Source organism: Periophthalmus magnuspinnatus, chromosome 17 (genome assembly GCF_009829125.3).
Source record: "Periophthalmus magnuspinnatus isolate fPerMag1 chromosome 17, fPerMag1.2.pri, whole genome shotgun sequence".
Classification (NCBI taxonomy): Eukaryota; Metazoa; Chordata; class Actinopteri; order Gobiiformes; family Gobiidae; genus Periophthalmus; species Periophthalmus magnuspinnatus.
In genome coordinates, this window is record NC_047142.1 from 22,512,961 (window position 1) to 22,536,278 (window position 23,318).

The 23,318-nt window shown below is 39.2% G+C and overlaps 1 protein-coding gene across 4 annotated transcripts in view; it reads left to right on the forward strand.

The window, feature by feature from the left end:
• astn1 (astrotactin 1) overlaps nucleotides 1-23,318 on the forward strand; it is a 346,588-nt gene that overhangs the window by 97,795 nt on the left and 225,475 nt on the right. The window contains exons 6-8 of one of the 4 annotated variants that reach the window (XM_033982710.2): nucleotides 8,695-8,844; nucleotides 13,504-13,653; nucleotides 18,918-19,085. In XM_033982710.2, the coding sequence (XP_033838601.1) occupies nucleotides 8,695-8,844; nucleotides 13,504-13,653; nucleotides 18,918-19,085 (468 nt within the window). The remainder of the gene's footprint in view (nucleotides 1-8,694; nucleotides 8,845-13,503; nucleotides 13,654-18,917; nucleotides 19,086-23,318) is intronic. The other 3 variants (XM_033982711.2, XM_033982712.2, XM_055228531.1) reach the window with 3 other exon arrangements.

Here is a 23,318-nt window from a genome sequence, read left to right on the forward strand (position 1 = left end):
GTCCTCCCCTTTAAGAGACCAGCTGCATTTAAATGAGCGTGCCGAAGCAAGCAATTAACTGTGCTTCATGGCATTTTGAGTTACGCTTTTGTGATGATTCCTGTCAACTTTTTTCACTTTTAAATATGCACAGGTAGAGCCATTGTTGTCAACTTTGATGCTCCAAGCAGTAGGACTTTGTGCTGAAGGAGAAGTTAACTCACCCCAATTCGTACGTCAGCACATTTACCGGACTGGAGTTTCTTGTGAAGTGACTACAAGAAGAAAGCGTGGGTAAATGAAAGGACTTCGGTGTGGCAGGGCGCCGCTCCTAGTCACTGACAGTGGTTAGGGTTATTAGTGCTGAGCCAGTGAGTCCCCGTCTGTTAAAGTCATTACTGCAGGTGAAATGATGCAAGGAAATTAAGCAGGGAGCAGTAGTCAGGGACTTTCAGATGGAATTAAAAAGAGAAAGAGCACCAAAGAATTAGCCCTGTGCAACACTGCTGACGGTGTTTGAGGTGGGAGATATCAGGGATGCACCGAGCGACGAGTATGAGTACTTCATTTTAAGTACTCACCGATACTGAGTACCAATAATGACACCAGATGTTATTATTTCTCTGGTTCGATTATAGTGGTAAATCTAATTCGGTTCATAGAATTTTTATAGTGTGGCCTACTTTTTCTTCTTAGAATACTTATTTGAGAGGAAATCACTGTAGTTGGGTATAATGTATTTAGATAAGCACCTGGCTTTAACATTTGGACATGCTATACCTCTTTTAAAAGCTCTGAACCAGCTCTATTCAGTCACTAAAGTTGTTTGTCAATTACGTTAAGTTACAATGCATGCACAAGCAAATAATCGCCAGTGCCACTTAGCAACATTAGCATGCTACTATCGTAAACACAAGCACTGCGCTGATATCCTTTGTGAACTATAAAAACCTTCATATGTCCATCGTTCATGGGACAGCCACATATAATTAAAGTTAAGCTTAATGTGCAGAACAGTTAATGTGCTTCTTTATGGTCACCTCTGCTCAGTGCTCAGAGGCGAGTTGTGAGCGTCAAATAAGAGTGCAGTTGCAGTGGTATCCCATTGACGAGTAAAAGTATGAGTAATGGTATATGTATCGGTGCATGTTGAAGGAATATGTCAATATATTTAGCATTATCAAAATATTCAAATGGTATTTTAACAATGCATCAATAATGTCCTAAAGTGTGCCTGTAAATGTCTTGAAAACCTGAAAATTAACCACGGAAATATCACTTTATGTCCTTGTTTGGAAGATTATGCTATTATAATTTTAATCAGCTGTTTTTATTGTCATTTTTAATAGTTTTGATTTTAGACAATTTTCAAAAAAATGTATCTCCAGAAGAACAATGACAATATTATCATTTTTCTCTATTCTGTATATCCCCCACTACCACCTGCTTGTCTCCATGCTGATGTTGCTTTAGGTGGAATGTTCCACAATAGGGCTTAATAGGTGCGTTCCTTTTATCCCCTGAAGTTGAATTTTCCTAGTTCCAGCTTGTAAATTTAAACTCAGTCACGGAATTCCTATTTGGAAACTCAGGTAGCATTTCAGAACCAAAATCCTACTAAAATCAAGAACCAAGGTCAAGTTATCCTTTGAGGGTTGATTTTTAAGGTTCTAACTTGTAAATTTAAATTTGAACAAAACTCTATTGCAGAATTTGTGCTTGGAATCATAATTCAAAATGGCTGCGCTCTGTGTTTGTTGAAAGTTGAATTACAATTTTAATATTGATAAAGTTGAGTTATTTTCATTTTAGTTGTCCTCCTACTGTATACTTTCTGTGAACCAGCTCCCACACCGCCTCTGCACTTATAAATTGATTACTTTCTGCTAATGTTGCCCCCAAATGTTGATATATATATTTATATTTATCCACGTTAATACTTGAACTCCACTCGCACTCTTTCCAAACTCTCAAAATTCATATTGGAAACACGTCTCTGAATCAGAATTTTATATTTTTGGTTGTCACGTACAGACAGTGTAAGATGGCAGTGCTTCTTCTCTTTATGGTACAGTTCGGTAAATCCCTCCTGACTTGTTTATGCGACTGTCCACTTCTGCAAAAGTGCATTACTATTCCACTGCTATTGTCTACCAACCTGTAGGAAAGATAGCTCATATATATTCAGTCTTATAGTTTTGGAGTGTCGCATAGTAATATACTGTTTTTAGAAGAGACACCCACACTACATACTGATAAAACCCACTCCTTCCTTATCGTAACCCGCCTCACCTTGTTATCTTATTATCGATAAAAACGAAATAGAGCATCCAAATTACAAATGTGCATTGGATTTTTGTATATCTTTCTTTCCAAAATATGTGTGTTTGTCCACTGATGCGAAGGTTAGCGGTTCGAATCCCGCTCTCGACATACAAATTGTTGGTGGAACGGTTGGATTTACTGACCCACAGGTTGGCGGCGCTATTCCAGCTTCCCTCAAATGAATACTGTTGTTGTGTCTTTGGGCGCAAGACACTTAGACACTGGGGGAGAGGTGGGTTGTCTATAACTGTGTGTAAATGGGTGATGATTCAGACTACTTCACTGATACCCTAACTCCAATCCCTTACCTCTTAACAGGGTTATTACCAAGCCTGAATGTTAAACTATTAATACGCAATTAGTTCATTATTAATTAAGACTTTCATGCTTTATTAAGGCTAATTAAGGTGTAGTTATTAAATATTATTAGTGTAACGCTATCATAACGATGAACACATTTTCCCAAAACCATGCTTATCTTAAACTCCACGTGTTAAGTGTTCCTGTTTCCAATTACATTTCATTTTAAAATTGCTTATGGAAAGTTGTTAAATGGTAAATGGCTTTCTCAGCTTTTAGGCACTCAAAGCCCTTCATAATTAAATTCAACTCTGCTCCAGCTGCGTACAGTATATACAGTAACTTTGGAGAGAGTAAACTTTTGTGTGGTCTCAATACAGCGCACGTAATGAATCTTTAATAGTTAAGTTGTGTACTGCCCCACCTGGAGACTAGCGGGATTGCACAACTGGGAGAGCCAGTCTTTAGCCTCCAGCTGGCCCACGGTGATGTCTTTCACTATACTTATCTGCCCTGGGCTTTTCTCAATGATGCCGAGTGCAAGTTTATATTAAAAATCAACAACTGTACATGAACTTCTTCCTAGTGAATACAGTAGATATTTTTGTCCTTTATGTTAAACAGTTCTATGTCATTTAAGTAGGACTGTTGAGGATAGACATAGTGAAAAAATGTCTTCAATTTTAGGTGTGGTGTGCATTTTTTCATAGTGTGCTAATGGTGTGGTTACTGCTACTATGTTGTTTCCAAACATGGAATGAAGAGGAAAACAGCAATGAACATGAAACATGATCTGTTTTTTGTTTTTTTTTTGTTTGCACTAAAGAAAAATAAGTTAATAAGTGAACATGTGTTATTATAGTTGCAAGTCAGTGCTGGTGTGTTTTTTAAAGCTCTCTTCTAGCTGTCAGATTGTTAGCCCGACATGGCATCATCTTGACCTGAGCTTGACTGAAACACTTCTTAAGCATGAGTCAGTGGCTATTTCTGTTTGCGAAAACGCTGTCAAGTTTGCCAAGGACAACTTACCAGCAACAAGACCCAGAAAAACAACTAGAATTTGTAATGAACTCAAAATCACTATTAAATTCAAACCATATTCCTCACTTTCCTAACTCCTTCCTTGTGTTGTTTGTCGTTATTCACCAGGATGAGTCTATGAGTGCGGTTTGCAACTTTCAAAGGCCATTGCTAACAGCAGCTAACGTACGAACAGCGGTCCAGCGTTACAATAAAAATGCTTTAGATAGAGACAGCGCAATAAGATCTCATTTTGACCCCAAGACCTGTTTTTATAATACCATCTACTGGAGCCAGACAACTTTGACTTTATAACATGATGGATGCAGCCGCTTTAAATGAATAGCCAAAGTTCATACATTTATTTTTAGCTGCGTTCTTGAAGTACTGCTGAGACAATGGCGCGTCATCTGAAATCGCTGCACTCCTGGAGAAAAGCCGTGCCAACATCTGCGCTCCCAGATAGTCGCGGTTGCCAATATTATTTACCCCGTGCATTCATATCTGCGTTGGGTATTGTTTCGAACACAACAATATGAAAAGCTGATGAAGTCTCTGTCATCACAACCTCCTTCTGTGTTGGTCGGTTCTGCGGAGATGCCAGTACCGCTCCCATCAACCCATTGTTTCACGTCTCCAGTTTAATCAAACACACAGCGCTTGGGACTGTTGCTCTGGCTCACTGTTAGCTCGCATTCACTGGTGTATTCTTATGTATCCTGCTGAGCTTGCAAAATAACACAGCTTTGATAAAACGGTCTCTGTTCACGTTTCGCAAAGAGTTGTTCTCCGAATATAGCGCTAGTAAACCACACGCTAAGGCTGCACAATATATGGTAATCAAAATCCAATTGTAATTATCTAGGCTGTACAACTGTTAACAAAAAAAAAGTCCTGAAAAATGCTGCCTTCTCTACAAATACGCTCTGAAATGCAATTTTTTGTTTGTTTTTTTTGGTTGTGATTTTAAGTATTCATGGGTAAAAAGGCTTAATTTGGCATACTGTAATGTACGGTACGGTATTTCACTACAATGTCGCAATAAGTGCACGCATGGAGGAAGCATTTCACTCGCCATCTCACCCCAAACTGGCAGGAATAGGAATAGGATATTGCTTAATAATATTTTAGTGCGGGTTTTTGCAACATTCTCACAAAATGAGGATAATTTAGGGCAAACAAAATGAATAAACAACTCTGCATTACGGTTGCTGTGCAGTTTGGTGAAGGATGCGCTCCCATTTTACCCCCTGCCCTGGTAACGTGCGGGGGTTAAAATAAGTTCTATGGGTAATGTTAAAATGAATAGTTACGAGTTGAAAGTTGTATATTTTGCCATATTGTTTTCCAGTTCACTTTGGAACCGTCAAAATCATTTTCCCACTGCTTGATGACTTATAAAATATATTCTAGAAACACTCCTCTTTGGGTTCTATATAAATTGATGAGCTGGGTGAGCAATAGGACAGGTCCCCCATGGCACACCATATGAGCGCATTGCCGTTCGTAATTGAAGGTAAAAGAAAAATGATGTTCTAGGTAAATTATATTTCTTCTGCGAATCTTGGAAACTTAGGAGGCCAGAGGAGTTGCATACATCACCCAGAGTACGTACATTTCTACTCCAGGGAGGGAATGAAATGAGACAATCTCCTATTTTTTAGACTGTAATTTTGAAATATTGGGGAATGCGAAAACCATTTATTATAAGTTTATACTTTTCCAGTGCTTGTTCAAGTAGTTCCAAACTCTGATTATTTCAGTTACAATGGATCTATATTTTGTGGAATCTTTGGGAAATGCTGCAATGTATAAAGTCTTGAAGTGTATGAGGTAATATTATATCTCCCTCTAAATGTTTCCAAGAAGCAGATAGGGCAAGGTTGACCCGCTGAGGTAAAGGCCGGAGCACAAAAGACCAATAGTACCATTTGACATCTGAGACACCAAACCCTCCTTCACATTTAGGCTTTTGTAATTCAGATAATTTAACCTCGTGTTTCTTTTTCTTTCTGACAAATGTAGATATAGATTGATGCAACTTATCTCAATATTCTTTAGTGTGGCAAAGCAGAATCATTGAGATTATAAAGTTGATTTGAGGAAGAATATTCATTTTAATGGCTCAGTGCAGCATTGAACTGTGGAAGAGAGCGCCACTTTTCTAGATTAATGTGAACTCTCTTTGCAAGTCTCTTTTAATTACGTTTCTGTATCGTTAATTTCAGACTATTGAGCGCACCTGAATATAAGCCACACCAGCTAAATTTGAAAAGAAAATCAATTTTGTACATATATAAGCCACACTTGAATATAACCGGCAGGTTTTCATCTTCTATCATGATTTTCAAAGACATATATTACATATATATAGACGCTTTAAAAAAAACAACTGTTTCTTGAAATCGTCGGTACTGCACCAACATGCCATCAACACTGGATGAACGTGCCTGCATGTTTAGAGAATAAAACAGCAGTAACATAGCACCAGCATGACAGTAACACTGGATGAACATACGCGTATGTTTAGAAAATAAAATTGCACCAACACGGGCCATCTGCTTTTATTTCCTCTGAAAGCTCTTGTCGTCTTTTTACATTGACTAAGTTCTTCCTGCTGCTGCCTCAAACATCGCACCATCGACTCTTTGATGCCACACTTACGTGCAGTGGCTTTATTTCCTTCTTTGATGGACAGATCCATTGACTTTAATATAAAAGCTGCATCAAATGCATTTCTTCCTGTGTTTTCCATAATGAGGGTGTGTGCATGATGTGTAAAAATATATAAATTAGCCGCTCTGTTGTAAAGGCCACAGGGTTCAAAGCGAGGGAAAAAGTAGCAGCTCAAATTTCAAAATTTACGGTAATTGATGGAGAGATATCAACTCCAAGATATTTACAATAATGTACCATTGCTATATCTGGTAGATAAAAGTTGAATTGAATTTAATAGAAGTAAAGCAGATTTGCCCCAGTTTACTTTATAGCCAGAGATCAGACTGAAGGCATTAAATCGACCAATGAGGTGAGAGAGATTGTCTATATAAAGTCATATGTCATCTGTGTAAAGGGATAAAAGTGTGAAAGATGGTGATGGGTTTGTGATGGTGATGGGTTTGAGGCCAACGGACGGCTGCACAGTGCACCTATGCAACACGTCCCAGGATAAGTGCGAACAGCAAAGGTGACAAAGGGCATCCTTGACATGAGCCACGAGCCTTAGTGAAAGATTTAAAGAAACCTCCATGTGAGAACCTTTGCTTTGTATACATATCTTTGAGCATTTAGATGAACTGAGATCCAAAACCAATATGATGGAGAACAGACCATAGAAAGTTCCACTCAAGGTGATCAAATGCACCTCCACATCCAACGAAAGGATGGCAGAGTTAGGGCTCTGAGTGTATTTAATTAATTTATTTGATTGCGACGATGCATGCACAGAACATGCATGCAATGAACAGACACAACATGAATGTAAACACACTGGATTATAGCCAAAGACTAATTTCCATCCATTCTTCCAAGGGCTGGGGTCACAAAAGGGACAAAATAAAAATTGCACACTACCCTCATTGCACAGTTCCCAATAATTTGTAGAATGTGGCACATGTTGTCTAGGTGAGTTTTGATAAACCCTGAAATGTAGCCCTTGTGCATACTGCATCGCAAACAGCTGACAGACACAAGGTTGTTACTTGACAGGTTAAAAAGTAGTTAGAATAATAGTTACTTGTGGGCAAGAGTCATGTAGTTGCTGCACTATTAAATTCACTGTGTTTTTGTACCACTGCATCTGTCTGTTATTCATGAATTCATTTGATTTCCTCATCATGACTTCTTGTTTGCATTGATACATCAGTTAGAAAGTTATTACCATTGTATTTAATTGAGACACATTTAATATAAAATTATAAAATACAAGTATATTTTTAAACTAAAACACAGGTGATCAGGTAGGACAAAATCTCACCATCACTGTGTTCTGTTTTATTTTATGCAGAAAAACACGTAATATAGCAGGTGTTCATTTTTAAAAGCACATGACCTAGAACTGCTGAATGAAAATAAAAGGTTTTGTGTGCCTATAAGCTTTACAGTAATAGGCTGTATGAGCTGATCTCAGACCCCTTTAGTCTACTGGAAGCATAAAATCTATTCAATTAACTTGACATCTGTATTGCACATATTTTGAATCCCATATATTACAGTGATAAAAGGGGCAGTCGGTAGATTTCCTCCATATATGCGCCTATAGGAGATTATTACAGACAGGGAAATCAATACAAACTCCCATATTTAGTTTGATAAGATCCTTTATTAGATTCTTCTTCTTCTTTGTGGCGTCATACAACACAAGCCCGGGGGATGTGCACGCCAGAAAGACAAGCCTCAGTAAACAGCACATACGGAGGTACTGCTCGCTGAAAACCAATCTCCCCAAAGACTTTACAAAAACATGCACATATGAAAACGACAAGTTACACCTATTCATCTACGCACTCCACTTATTATGTAGAGATTTATTGTTTACTTACATTTGACTTGTGCTTTCTATATGTTCATACCTTTATTATATTTCATTAAAACAAAAACTGACGGGGTTATTGAATTAGAATTTACAATGTCATCATTTTCGAGTGCACATATTACTCTATTTTTATTATTATTACTCAAATCTTCTCATTTTGTTAGGTAAAGGGGCTACATTTGAAATAATTAATATAAAAATACTTTATGTTAACTGATCATATATAACTTAAAATAAAAACACATATATATATATTTAAATTAATTGAAATCAAAATAAGATAATTCAATGGAAAAAGTGATGCTATAATATAGTTTGTGTGTTGTTTTTTTTTTAAGTGCGGTACCATTTCATTATAAGTTTTGAGAAAACTTTTGCACTTGTATCTATATTTATTTCAGATTGAAGGTTGTCCACGTCCTCATCTTGTGCTCATACTGTCTCTGAGTTTCACCTCCCTCTCAAATTCCACTGGTTCACACACTTTCCCATAATGTGATGCGTCTTTTTGAAACCTGTCCGTGTGACCCCTGCAGCGGGTTCCACATTCTTGAACCCGGACGGAGACTCTGGGACGGAGGCGGACAGCGAGCCTCAGCTGGCCTATTACACCGACCCCAACCGCAGCCGCCGCCGCAGTCGAGGTATGAGAAATGGTAACGCCAACAGCGTGTGGGGCTCCGGGGGTAAGGAGTACTATTACTACACAGTATTACATATACTGCAGTGTCCATCGTGTCATCTCCTCCACACCGCATGACCTTTGCAGTGCATAACAGATGGATGAGCCCAGTCTTGTTGGTGGATACACTCATCAGATACTTGTACAGTTTGTGGTGGATTGTTGAATGTAATTGTGCTGGAGCATCGATGTGCATGAGATCGTGCATCTGCATATGGACGGAATACATCAGATGCACACAGTGTGGTCATCATATGCACTTACATCTGACATGATCAAGTCTGTATGTGAAATAATATTACCTGAGGTGGAAAGGACCTGAATGTTACACTTACAACTATGTTTCTTTATATGTTTAATGTCACAGCACAGTTCTTTTTTTTTGCCTTTTTCTCTAAAGCATTGCAACGTAACAATGTAGGAAGTAGCTTTACGAGTAGTTGCAGCAGTTCTTGACATAGCACTGCATTTACAACTTAACACAAAAATATAAATGTAGTTTTTAGCTCTTAGGTCTTTTTTTTTAGCACAAAGCGGACATGAATTGTCATAGCAGCGATACAAATTATATTGACGGGATTAGGCAGGTAGCACTAATTGTTTTGTACGTCTAATTGCACTATTTAAAGGGCCATATTACGCTATTTTCTGATCTATGTTATAATATTGTATGCCTGGGGTTGTGTTTTGTTTCATTCACACATTTTTGTTTCGCACACACAAATACTGAAATGGAAAACATTCTGTTCCACCTAGTGATGTCACATGGTAATACAGGACGTGCTCCACTGTGTTTTTAAACTCACTAGAATCATTTGGATGATTTCAGCCCAGGAACTGCCAATCTCTACTGAACAAGAGGTAAAAGTAGCTTAAAAACTACTGTTCCATGACATCACAAGGTGGAGCAGAGCATTTTGAGCTTTGGAGATGTAGACAGACAAATAAACCAGGATTACTCAAACACGTGAATGAAACAAAACACAACTCCAGGTGTTTTTGAGGCGCTAACAACATTATAACATGGCTTAACGCTCACAAGAATCCTTTTTTTGTGTAATATAGGACCAGTGAAAGGTCTAAATCCTGCTCATCTCCATGGCGATGCCCAGAATGTTCCACAGTATGGCATTAAACTTGTCTCCACCAGGTCAAGTTACTGGTCGGTTCTATGGCGAGGGGAACCTGCATGTTTTCAAGGAGCAATAAAAACACCTGTACTTGAATACGTGCAGTAGGTTTGACGTCATACTGTGGGACATGAAAGCCAAGGCAAAAACATCGCCATGGAAACAAGTGAGTGGTGGGACCTGGAAAGCTACAAAGTGCACTTTTAATTAGCGAGCTGAGTTGAACAGCGTTGCATTGATAGCTATAGTATTATAACAAAATACTGGTACGGTAGAGATTTCGGTGACTTCTTCCACCTCTAAAACATCACACACCAATATTATTTCTCCGACAATCAGAATGCAAATGTTGTCAAAGTGGAGCTGCTTCTCTCTGTCAGCATGCCTTGTCTCTGATGCGCTGTACGTTTTTTGGGGCGGGGTTAAAAGTGGTGATGATAAAGACAGGATGGCCTCAAAATAATCGCTCCTGTCACAAAGCGTTAGATGCTGCTCCTGTCTATGCCTCCGGGCCAATTATTCTGTCGTCATGTCACAGGTGCGGCAAACAGACCCATGCCTCCCGAAGCAACACCTTTAATTAGAGCAGTGTGTAAGAATAGCAGAGCGCAACTGTGGCCTTGCTGTAGCACTTAGATCCAGCAAACAAACGAGCCACAAGGCAGGGAGGAACAAATGATGGAAAAAACAGATACTTTGAGGTCACATTTTTTACATATAAATAAATACATATGAATACATGAATATAAATTTTAGGTGTATTTGGATCATAGACTGTATATATAAATGGACACCGCAATACTGCTTGGCGTCGCGTTCCAAATAGTAACTGAGCATGGGCACGTTTGCAGCTTCATCGACTTTGGCTGCAATTCACTTTACATTAGGAAAATTTTCAGTGCTCATTTTGGTCTTAAAATGTTCAAATTAACCGACTGTACATGATCCTGGAGTTTTTATTTCGCCATTGTTTCCGTAACTCAAGATATGAACATTAATAACAGACAAATCAACTGTCTTCTTCTCCTCAAAGTCGCTCCCACTAGTGTTAGCAACAGGTTTGATTGACAGGTTTTGCTAAGCATCCACACCAACGTTTGGGAGGGGGTGGGAACTTAGCAAAGGGCATTACGTTCAACAGCTTCGCTCCAGATTGGCTCTGTGGTTGCTATGATACGCAAAGTTGGAATTATAAATATGGAACTCTGCTCCAAATTCACCCTTAAAACTGCAAGCCTCGATGAGCTTCATTTGATTAGAGCCAAACGCTGTGGACGTCACACTCCTTTAGTCCATTTTTTTTGTACAGTCTATGATTTAAACCAGGGGTGTCCAGACTTTTACTGACCCTTAAGTCTCCTACTGAACCGGCCCAATTGATCATAAGCAGTACTTTTTACAGCAAATTAAACTATTTCTACCACTATATCCTCAAACATCACATTGCATTGTGATACAAACCTAAAATGAATGTGTTTCAAGCCTGATTAAATATAGCGGCTCTGTCAAAGCTGTGTATAAAGCACCGCACTGCATTGATCACTGGTCTCTGAGATGTGGCCCCCGATAAAAAAAAAAAAAAAAAAGTTTGGTCATCTTTGATTTACACATTTAAATCTAAGACTTTGATTATTTTCATTGTACTAAAGATACATTAAAAATTCAAGTGCACTGTCCGGTTATTAGCTCAATTCTAAAAAGTTGCAATAAGTTACATGTAAATTGATATTTAAACTGTAGCAGTTCATAGGCTGAGAAACTTTATTTTAGTAAATTTTATTTGTCCTATATAAATACAAAATGCAAGAAAAAAAGTAAGAACATTCAAAATTTAAAAATGAAAATGAATTTTAGTAAAAATACTGTGCGGTACAACCCTGATCCAATACATACGTAGTGCTGCACATATTGTAGGGCAGGACTCTTTGTTTTGGCCAATATTACTCTATAAAACATATTAAACTGCTCACTTGATCCAGAGCAAGAAAATCAAACAATATAATGAAAAATGCTTGAGAAGTATATAAAACAAAAATCCTAGTAACTGGAGATATATAAATGTATTATGTTGTAGTGATTTGAAATGATCTGCGGTATTAACCCTTTACCTTTCAATCAAATCTCTACATTTTATTTTCTGTATCACACTGGATAAGACTCTTCTCCCCTGCAGGTGCTTGATTAAATAAACTGCCTTTAAGCTCAGGTCGGCTTTTTACTCTCCTTTTGTTTGAAGCGTAGCCTTGGGCAGTGTTTGAATATAAAAAAGTTCTGCCAGAGTAATTTAAAAGTGACAATGTAATCTCAGTTATATTGCAAGTGAAAAATGGCCACTTTATTCAGAGTGCAAGCTGCGATATTCAAGGTCATTGCCTATATGTGAATTTGGCGTAGTGAATTTGCAGTGTGAATGGTTGACCCTGCGGCTATGAGGTCACGTTCAGCACTTTACATAGTGGGAACTGCGGGGGGACAGATAAGGGGAGAGTTCTCGATTTAAAACCCGAGCAAAACATCCTCCCACCCGTTTTTATGGAGGCCTATGTCCACACGTTTCCTAGCCCCCTACACCTCTGCATGGATTTTCATAGCCTTCAAAGGTAAACCCGATTTGTGTGCGACCAGGCCCAAAGCTCCCAAAGGCCAGCGCTTTTTGATCCTCAGACCTTTTCATGGACGCTAAGCCTATTTCTCGGCCTGTTTGGAGAATGAGTGGAGCTGCGGGTGTGGTGTGCGTGCGATGTGTGTGTCCGCTGCACTCTAGGTTTCTCCAGAGGTCGGAAATCGGACCTTGGGGTGACCTTAACTTTGAGTGACCAGTCAGACCGTAATGATAATATAATTGCGCTTGAGTGCACCATTAATGTAGGCTTTTTTCCCCATGTCTGTCCTTAGATTGATCACTGGTCAGGGAGCGAGTTGAACATATTGTTCCTGTATTTTCACTGTAATGGACAATAGAAAGCAGCATTAAGTGCAGTAAATGTGCCTTTCAAGCTATTGTCTGAATGGTATAGAGCACTATGGAACTGCTTTCACAATTACTCCATACAGAGATTAATAGCTTCAAAATGTACATGCTCTTTGGTTACATGTATTTGTGGTTCACAGACTGTGGTACATGTTAAAATAAATAAGTAAATTGCCGTCTTTTTAAATGTTAACTTATTTGGATCTGTAGTATGTGACTACAGCAGGCAGCACAGTGTCAATAGGACATCTTTTAATTGTATTTGTCAGTTAACATTATGAAAGATAATGTTTTGTACCTGTTCATAACTTTACGCCATATGAAGAAAAACATATCAAAAGAAAGATGAGGAAGAAATACTGTTGAAATAGGTGAGGGTTTGAGCAACAATTGGTTCAAATTGACATTTACTTTGGAATTCTGACTTCAGAGGCCGTCTGTAGTGCAGCATTCTGTATCTGTGGATTGTGTGTGGGGTCAATAATACACGGTCAGTGCCTCACTTCTGTGCCCCCTTCTCCTCCCCCCTCTCTCCCCCTCTCTTCTCCTGTGTTGCCAGCAGCAGGTTCCCCGCGGAGCCCCATCAATAAGACCACCCTCACTCTCATCAGTGTCATCAGCTGTGCCCTGGGTCTGGTGTATGCCTCTCATCTGGCCTGCAGCCTGTCAGTGCGGGTGATCCTCCACGTGCCCGAGCACCTCATCGCCGATGGTGAGATTTACACACACACACTCACAGCACGGGGGGCTCATCCACGGGGGGCTGAGCTGGCAGTTTTCTGGTCCTCTCTCAGGAAAGAGCCTCTGCATGTGACAGTTTTTCTCCGAGCACTGTTTTGCTGTTGAGCCTACAAACACTGAGGTAAGTGACAGGTCCAAATTCCCCCTCCTCGCCCCTCTCCCTCCTTATCCCGCCCTCCCTGAGTCACCTCCGGACGGACAAGCGTCACAGCACAACAAGGAGAGAGCCAGGGCAGAACTAGTCACTACAAACCACTAATAGACTGAAGAAGTGTACTAAGGGTGTGACGTCACCTAGTGTTCAGCTCCAGTCAAAGGAAGCTCTTCGAGGCTCACGGTCGAGTTCCATATTTAGAATTACATGCGGGAATATCAAAGCAACCAAAGAGCTAATCCACACCGTTTTTTTAGCAGGAAGCGGGTATTTAGCAACGCTGTCAATCAAACCTGTTGCTAACACTAGCGGGAGCAACCTCGGGGAAAGAAAGCCCCTGATTTGTCTGTTATTAATGTTCATATCTTGATTTACTGAAACAATAGTGAAATAAAAACCCAAGGATCATGTAGAGTGGGTTAATACGAACATTTTAAGGCCAAAATTACGAGCCTGACAGCAGCAGTTATGGACAGAGGGGCAACCATTTTTTAAAGTAAAGTAAATAGGAACCAGTCAATGGAGCCGGAAATGTGCCCATGCTCACTTTTGTTTTTGGCACAGCACTAAATTTCAAATAATAAATTACTGCTGTGTGGTTTTTGAACAGAAGACAGAAAGAAACAAAGAAAGGAATGATTTGTTTTGTTCAAATGTTCTAATCAGTGCACCAGTTTCTTCTTACCAAGTTATTAGACACTTTATAGATATTGTCCAAAATGCTCTAATTTCTGTTGGTGGCACTAGCCCTAGTTTTCCCAGGTGTATTTGAGAGTAACAAACTCCCCAGCTGCAGGAACCTCACAGGTCTGTGGTGCTGCTTCATGATGGACTATGACCGGACGTACTCGTCTATCATCCATCGCTCTGATTTGATTCGGAGGCGCACTTCGTTCCTACGCCATCACAGCTCTGCCAGGATCATATTAAGATTCCAGGGAGGGTCCGGGGAGGGAACTTTGAAAGGAGAGATGAAAGATGGCCAATTCGCCTGTTGAATTACAAAACTGTAATCGATTTAGAATGTTTCCATAAATGTCTCCACAATCTCATCAGAGTTGATTTGATGTCATGGTGAATCGGATGAAAATCTGGATTCCGCCAACTGGGGAAAGAGCCTATTAATGCCAGCAGCTGCGCATGTGTCTCCCTCGTATGGCTAGGAAAATGTGCTAAAACACAATGTTACGCCTTTATAATGATCGCAATTACAGTCAGCCTTGTTTAGAGAAAACATTAGCAGTCTCAAATGTGTCTGTCTGAGTACTTTTCTAGCCTGATTTGTGAGTGTGACTGAGAAGTGAATGAATAATGGCTGATTATAAAGCACTCTGAGAAGCTTATAAAGTGTAATATAAATTTGAACGAATACTGTAAGACTCATTATTGTACTAAATTGCAGAAAAGAAAATAATTTAAATGCTATATTTAAAGCCGCACCAATTTTTTTTCCCACGTATTTGAGCAAAGTTTCTCTTGCCCCATTACAGATATATTCTATATGCAGCTCTTGACATCAAAATAAGTCTGCTGTGTACTGTCTGCACCTAATTAGAAAGTGTTTCATTGTCCATCAAGGAGTGCATGGTTAGCATGCTAGTTATTGTTAACATTATTGTGACAGCAGATCTCCTCACTGGTTTTTGGAAGTTGTTAAAACAACTTTTAATTTCATTGTGAATTATCCTCGGAGTGCGTGAGGTAAGAGGAATAACTTGGACCACTGCCAACAATCAAAATGAGCTAGAAAATATGACTGAAAGTAAGGCACCAGCACATAATTGATTACCTGCGCATAATTGACTTTTTAAATTGGTATGGACTGTAGGAAACATATTGTATTGGACATGGGGACATTTATTGTATTTTACTGCTAATGTTAATGATGGACTGTTTGTCTTATAATGTAATTGTAATAAAATGTGTGTTTGTAATGTGTGTTCACCTGCACAGGGGAGGAAAGGAAAGAAAAATCATAAAAATCATAATACAACAAATCAAAACATAAATAATCACAAATAATCATCATAAAATTAACATTAAAAGAGAAGAGTCCAGAATAGAAGCCTTTCAATCATATGCACAGCTAAACAGAATCATTTTGAGCCTGGATTTGAACATTGCCAAAGTTGAGGCCTGTCTCACATCTTCAGGAAGACTGTTCTAAGTTTTTGCTGTATAAACTGAAACACTGCTTTCCCATGTTTAGTCCTGACTCGGGCACCAGCAGGAGGCCTGTCCTTGAGGTCCTCAGTGTGCAAAATGGTTCCTATGGTACTAAGATATCGGAGATGTACTTTGGTGTTAGGCCATGGAGAGACTTGTTCACAATCAGAGCTGCTTTAAAGTCTATTCTCTGAGCCACAGGAGCCAGTGCAAGTGCAAGTGCAAGTGCTCGTACTTCCTGGTTCTTGTCAGAACCCAAGGAGCAGTGTTCTGGATGTACTGCGGCTGTCTTAACATTCGTTTGGAAAGGTCAGTGAGCAGGCCGTTTTACTGGTCTAACCTACTGGAGACAAATGCATGGATAAGTCTCTCCAAGTCTGTTGACAGTGTACCTTTGATTTTTGAAGTGTGTTTTTAGATGGTAAAAGCTGCAGCTGTTATTGATTTGATGCAGCTGTTAAAGTAAAAAAAGTAAAAGTGAAGAAAAAAAGTGAAAATAATGACAGAACTGTGATGATGTTAAAGGTTTCATGACTTGCACACGCTGGACCTGGACGCTGTCTGTTTGTGCCCAGTATGTGAGAGCATCAAAGAGGTTGGCACTAAGTAGGCCACACACGGCCTGCCAACAGCTCATTAAATATGCCTGGGTTAGCAGAGCCCACCACGGCCCATGTTTGCAAACGGACCAGAGTTTGTTCAGTGGTTTGTGTGGCTAATGCACACTGATCAGACAACACATGACAGTACACCTGCTGTGTCCAGGCCCCGCTCTCCTGGTGCTGCAGCCTTTTGTTTACAACGCTTGGCTAAACACATGAAACTCAGACATTTAACCTTAAAGCAGAGACTCAATGCTGCATTTGAAGAGTTTTGAGCGTGTTGTAATGGCTTATCCTATTTTTTTTCATGGCATTTTGTTTTGTTTTCAATCACCGCCATCCACATTTGCTTCTCTGTATTTACTTGAGATTTCTGTGAAACCTTTAGGAGTCATATACATAGGTTCAAAATTCAAAAGAAAGCGAAACATACATATTAGCATCTGTACAATTTTACACATTAGGGCCCTCAAAATTTGTACAATTTTGAGGAAAATGGCAAAAGCAGTAAACGATAATGTAAAGACAGTTAAGTGGTATTGAAAATGAGAGTTCAGTGAGCTCTAATTTTGAGTGAAGACCCTGAGAAAAAAATAATGAAAGACAGCTCAGTAGCACCACCTCAAAAATCGATTTACATTGCCCTTATGGGAGCTCAGCCCCGAAAAATGGCATCAACAATAGGTCACATCAGGATCTGTAAACAAAAAAAAAAATCATATCTTATGATCTTTTGACATCTCCTCCAACTTAACTTTTAAATAAAATGTTGGGCGTGGTCATGGTGAATCTACATTGAAGGATGACTCAGTGGCGCCCGCTGGAAAATGACAATACATTATGAGATAGGAGGGGGCGGAGCCTACTTTTTCATTTTGGGCACATAAAATTTGGCAGGTACATAGAACATCTCGAAATAGACATTAAAATATATTATGACCCTGCCCTAAACCACACAGGTCATCGGCCATATTGGGTGTAACTCGAGACATCCAATATCTAGACCTCGTACTTTAACAAACTTCCCATTCCAGCATCATCAGGACATATTTGGACATATATGGACATATCTATCTCAGGGTGTGGTCATGACGAGTTTTTGTGTGTGTGTGTGTTTTGATTATCTGAACTTAAGGATATGTGAATGTGAATGAAGACCACCCCCTACCTACATCCACATTTGCCTGGCCACGCCTCAAAAACATCAATGGGAAGTGAAAAAAACATTACATAGTATAATTCAATGAAATTTTGTACGTATGTTTAACAGACCCAGAGCAAAGAAGTCTATGGGGTCACACCTTAATCGCCAACGTGAATGTGGCCATTTTGAATCAACATAGGCAGATGTCCAAAGTCTAGTCTAGCGGGTTTTTATTTGATGGACTTCAAACCAAGTAACAACATAAGGATATATCTGGGATCAAAAGTTATCACGTAACAAAGTGGCCATTTTGACCTATGTTTTTTATCTGACGGACTCCAAACTGGGGCAGCCTCATCAGGAATTATGATAGTTGTTAAAAGAAAATTACATAAGTCTCAGAGTGTGGTGATAACAAAACAGCCATTTTGAAAGTATAAAAATCCATGCGACTTTAGCAAAAATAGTCGGATCTGGACGGACCCAATGTAGCATTTGTGTTTGGATGACCTGGACATAATGATCTGTGAATTAAACATCTACCTTTAAAAATGTCTCTCCAGCGCCCCCTGCAATGTTAAAATGTGACACAAACATTTATCTCCAGGGGACAGAGGCAATTTCTTATCAATTATACCCCCTACAAAGTTAAAATGGGACAGAAACATTTGTTTTCACTGTGGCAGTAACCATTTTGTATCAGATGTCAAACCAGGGTTAAAAGGCAGCGCTCCCATTGAAGCCGGCCCTTCTGTGGTTGCAAGGGTTGTGAGGGCCCTTTATCACTGCTTGCAGTTTTAATGTATATTACAATGATGTCGTTCAATGTTATAGATTACAATGAACAAAATGGAAAATTATGATCTACATATATAAAGTATTTTACTAAATACCAGAAGACAGTATTAATGATTATTGCAAGAAGTTGAACATACTACAATACTGATCCTGCATTTTGTTTCTCAGTATTCTTATAAAATACATTTTGGTGATTTGTATACTGCAACTGCATTGTTGCTTGAGTTTGAACATACATATACTATACAGATTACGTCTATTTGTACAGCCTAATAAGATGTAATAATAAATCATTATCTGCAAAATCAATATTTCTCACTGTACACTTCTTATAATACTGTATATATATGTTGTCCTTGTCTTGTGTGCAGGCTCGCGGTTCATCTTGCTCCAGGGCAGTCAGTTGGATGCGTCTGATTGGCTGAATCCGGCTCAGATCTTATTGTATTACCAGCAGAACGCCAGTGGTCCCTGGCTGAACGAGCTGTGTGGACGCCGCCTGCTCGACCCGTGTGAGCATCAGTGTGACCCCGACACAGGTCAGAGCCAACACTTCCATTATTTTTATTATTATATTATTATTAGCCCTATGGTTCACTACCCTCAAATATATAGTGGAAGATGCACTTTGAGTTTTCTTTAGCTAGGAGTAAATTAGCTAGGTGTTGAAAGTAGTAAAGTATTATATGAATGCTACAATTTTGCCATGACAATTTTGAATAGTTAGCTGAAATCAAATTGTGATTAATGCCACACAGCAAGGTTAGAGCTGCTTTAAATATTTTATTTCTTATTTTAAAACTGCCATCAGTATGTTTATTTCATTTTCTTTGACTAGTAGATGGCAGATGTGTGGTTTGTCTGATCTAAGTTGGCACACTACCAGACAGAAGTAACGTGGTTTGCATTTAGTGGTGAAGTGTGAGAATACAACAGGGGGAGGTTGGCCAGTCTAATTACAAATGCAAATTCTGCAGCGCTTTACTTGATTGAGCTCTTTGGCTACATGTATACAAAGGACGAGTATCTTTTTTTCCTTTTTTTTAAATTATATTGTTACATGTGTGGATATTGTGACATATTTTGAATTTTACATTCTCCATTTTCAGCAGCTTTAGAAAAAAAAATAGATATAATTTTTGGAAATTGTATTGCTCAGTGTATGCTACACGGCCATCCAGAAGTCATTTCCAATCTGAAGGTACTGGAGAAGCCAAAATTGTCCATTGCATACTAATATCATGGCAGTGTGGTTGAACAGAAATAAAGCTGTTTTTCCCATTGGACTTGAGCACCTGCTGCCTCTTGCTGCTAATACACCTCAGCTAATTAAATCGGTTAAAAGGACAGCTCTGGTAATGGGAAAGATGGATGAGATGTTAATCAGTGTGGCTCATTCCACTTCTTCGGTTTAGTTTGGTCAAGACTAATGCACTTCTCCTTCTCTCCGGTTATAAATAGATTACAAGTATTGATTGACAACCTGCAGCTTCGAAAATCTGTCCCAAAGCTATTGTCAACACATTTGGTAAACACCGAAACACAGATTGTTTAGTCATGTTTTCGTGTCTAATGAGTCTTGTGGAGAAAATATGACCAGGTTTTTGATCGTCACATTTTATAACTTCCAGTATAGAGTAGGAGGTCACCTGCTTGTCTTTTTGGATATTTTTTGTTTGGAATATACCAGAGTAAATGTATTAGTCCCCATGGAGATGAGTGGCTAACATCACCAGGCCAAGTTACAGCTCAGTTCTGTGTAGAGGTGACCCACTTACAGTAAAATGCACCTGTATTGAACCTGTATTGAATAAATGTAATATAGATCAGCTTAATGTCCCGCCATAACATCTCCATGGAGACAAGCAGGTGGTAGATCCCCCACTAGAAAACATAACGCGCCTTTAAGCATTGAAAGCATTGTCTTCTTTAGGAAATATCTTCTAAACCCATTGCCAAACATGTAATAAAACTTGATGCTTGCTTGTCCACATTCCTTAACTTTCCTTATCTTAAAAAAAAAATAGCTGATTCACCCAAACTCCTCACATCCATGACAGATTTAACCATATCTGTAGAGTTAATCGTTAACAGGCCCAGGTCAGAGGACAGTCCCCCTCTACCCCCGCCCCTCCATCACCCTCCGCTCACAACAGCCTCCTGTCACAAAGTCAATAACCCAGGTGACAAGTACACATCGCCTGTATCTACCTGTGTACTGTCTGCATTTAATAGCTGTTGCCATTCTAAAAAAAAACAATTTCAAAATCAATTCTTACTCTCTCCACACTCGGAATACTGCACAAAAGGAGAAAGATGGAACCAGTCATGTAAATGTAGCTCAGTACAATGTCTGTACCTCTCCATTCTCATAGCAGCACTGCTTATGAAATTGTAAATAGACTTGGTGGGCTGAATAGCAAAACAACACTTTGATGTAAAATGCAGTCCTGGTACAGAAAAAAAAGCTTCAGCTCCGTTCTAATGGCAAGACCAGCAAGAGGGGTGTGCTGCTGATTGATGAGAGAGAAACATGATGCATTCTGGGTAAAAATCAGACTCCCAAGTATCCCAGAAAATCAATGGCAAGTGAGAGGGTGTTTCGCAAAACAAACTTGATATGGCATACATTTAAAGTGTATTGTAGTAGTGTGGTTATGGCCGATGTTTGAGCGAGGAGGAAAGGATTCTCGTTTTAGAGAGTTTTAGGAGACTCTTAAGGATGCATAACTTGGCATGTTGACAGAAGCAGAGTTTCCTGTTCTGGTGAATATGTCTATGGGGACAGTGGAAATATTAGTTTGCAGTTTAGATGTAATGTATGGGTATTAGTTGAATGTTATAATGCATGCTTAGGCGTATATTGGGTCAACGTTATCCAGTAAATCGTCGTATTACACCAGTTTATAGATCAAAATGGGATATTAGCTGAACTGGCTCATTTTGGATGCCAATATCGGATCAACCAAAAGTTTAAATATCTCTGAACTCAAAACTGTTGATGAAGTGGATGTGCTTTTGCCTAACAACACACATGAAATGGCGTAATGTCACTAATTTGAGATGCCAGAGTGTCTGTGCCATGGAAACAAAACACATCCAAAAATAACTTTCGCTTGGAAAATGCAAACTTCATCTCGTGTTAAAATCAGTTTTAGAGGTGCCTACCATTAAGTTTGTGGAAACAGTGAAATGACTAAAATGTCTACTTAATTGTGTGTGTACAGTTAAACAAAATATTACACATAAAAATTAAGTTCAGTTGCTCTTTTTGGTCACACTTAATCTTTATTTAACATGTTTATTGTAGAACTAGTAAGGTTTAGAGTTGCACGTTCTTGTTCTTTCTCTTACATTGTTCCTAAAAAATATTCTCATCAGAAGCATCCCTGAAGACGTTTTACATGTCATGCATACACCTTTGTGTAATGTTGTATCTCTCCCAGGCATTATTCAAACTCTCCTTATGGTCAGCAGTGTGATTCTGTCAAACGTTCAGCCCACAAGCCATAAATATACAAGAGCATGGTACAAAAACAATACCCTGCAGTACTTTCATTAGTGGAATGCATACCAATTGTGTTATGATAGCACTCTGAAGTGGGAGTGACTTAGTGCAGGGAGCAAAGGGAGGGGAGACTCAGAGCATCAAAAACTAAAGTCAGACTTATAAAACATGTAAATACGTTATTTTTTGGCGAAAATAGCATTTTCAAAACAATAAAAGGTAACATGGTGATCTACATATGCAGTTAGTGCCCCATAGAAGTACAGTATCCATCCACTAATACAGTAGGTTGGAGGATTGATTCCCCCCCGTGTTGCTACTTTACCCTTATATGACAATGACTTGATATAATATGTGATATTTTTCAGGATTTTGTTTAAATGTTTATTTTTGGCTTCGAATAATAATAGGAATAGCAACAGTGAAAAGTATTTTTCAGACTACCCCGCACAGTTTAGAATTTCAAAAATACCCAATGAAAAACTGGTGTCTTCCTTTTGTGCATCAATTATTCAGCAGTCTCACCTTCCCCCGAGAGCAAATTCTGAGGCCTCAAAATTAATATAAAAGTATGGCTAGCGTCCCATCCCATCTTTGGAATAATTCGGAAATTAGCCACCCTACACCTCTGCCCACCTCTCCACATGATATATGGAGGAGCAGAGCAGGCGGTAACGATATTGTATTTTTCATAGGGCTGCATTGGTAATGAAAGCGTTCTGTGTGTACGTCTACTGCGGCGGTGTGGGTTGCTGGCGGATTGCTGAGGTGCTATAGATAGCTGAAAATCCAATCCTCTTTGCAGCCCTAGGAGATACTGATGAAAACCAAGATGGGTTACGACAATATCATGACTGCTCCTCCAAGACATTCAAAAGGGGAAGCTGCAACTCTCGAGTTCCCTGTACTATCTTATCCGCCGAGCTACTGTACGGTACTCGCATGTGGTACAAAAAAAGTCATGTTTTTTCTCAAGAGACGAAACATTCAAACAGCATAACACTCCGACTTGATTAATGTGACTGCATAATAGATCAACGTGCGGATATCGGCTTGACGAGCTGAGTAATTCGGTGTAAAAGAAGTGACATAACCAGTGCTAATGGAAATGCTAGCTTCCTGCCCACACAAGGCTGGAGGGTGTTTTTCTGAATTTGGAATGCACGTTTGAAAAGGTGGTGAAAAGCAAGGTGTGGGCACGAGCAGGTATTCAAATTTGCTATGAATTTTGTGGCAAGACTAATTGTGTAACGCTACAGGAAAT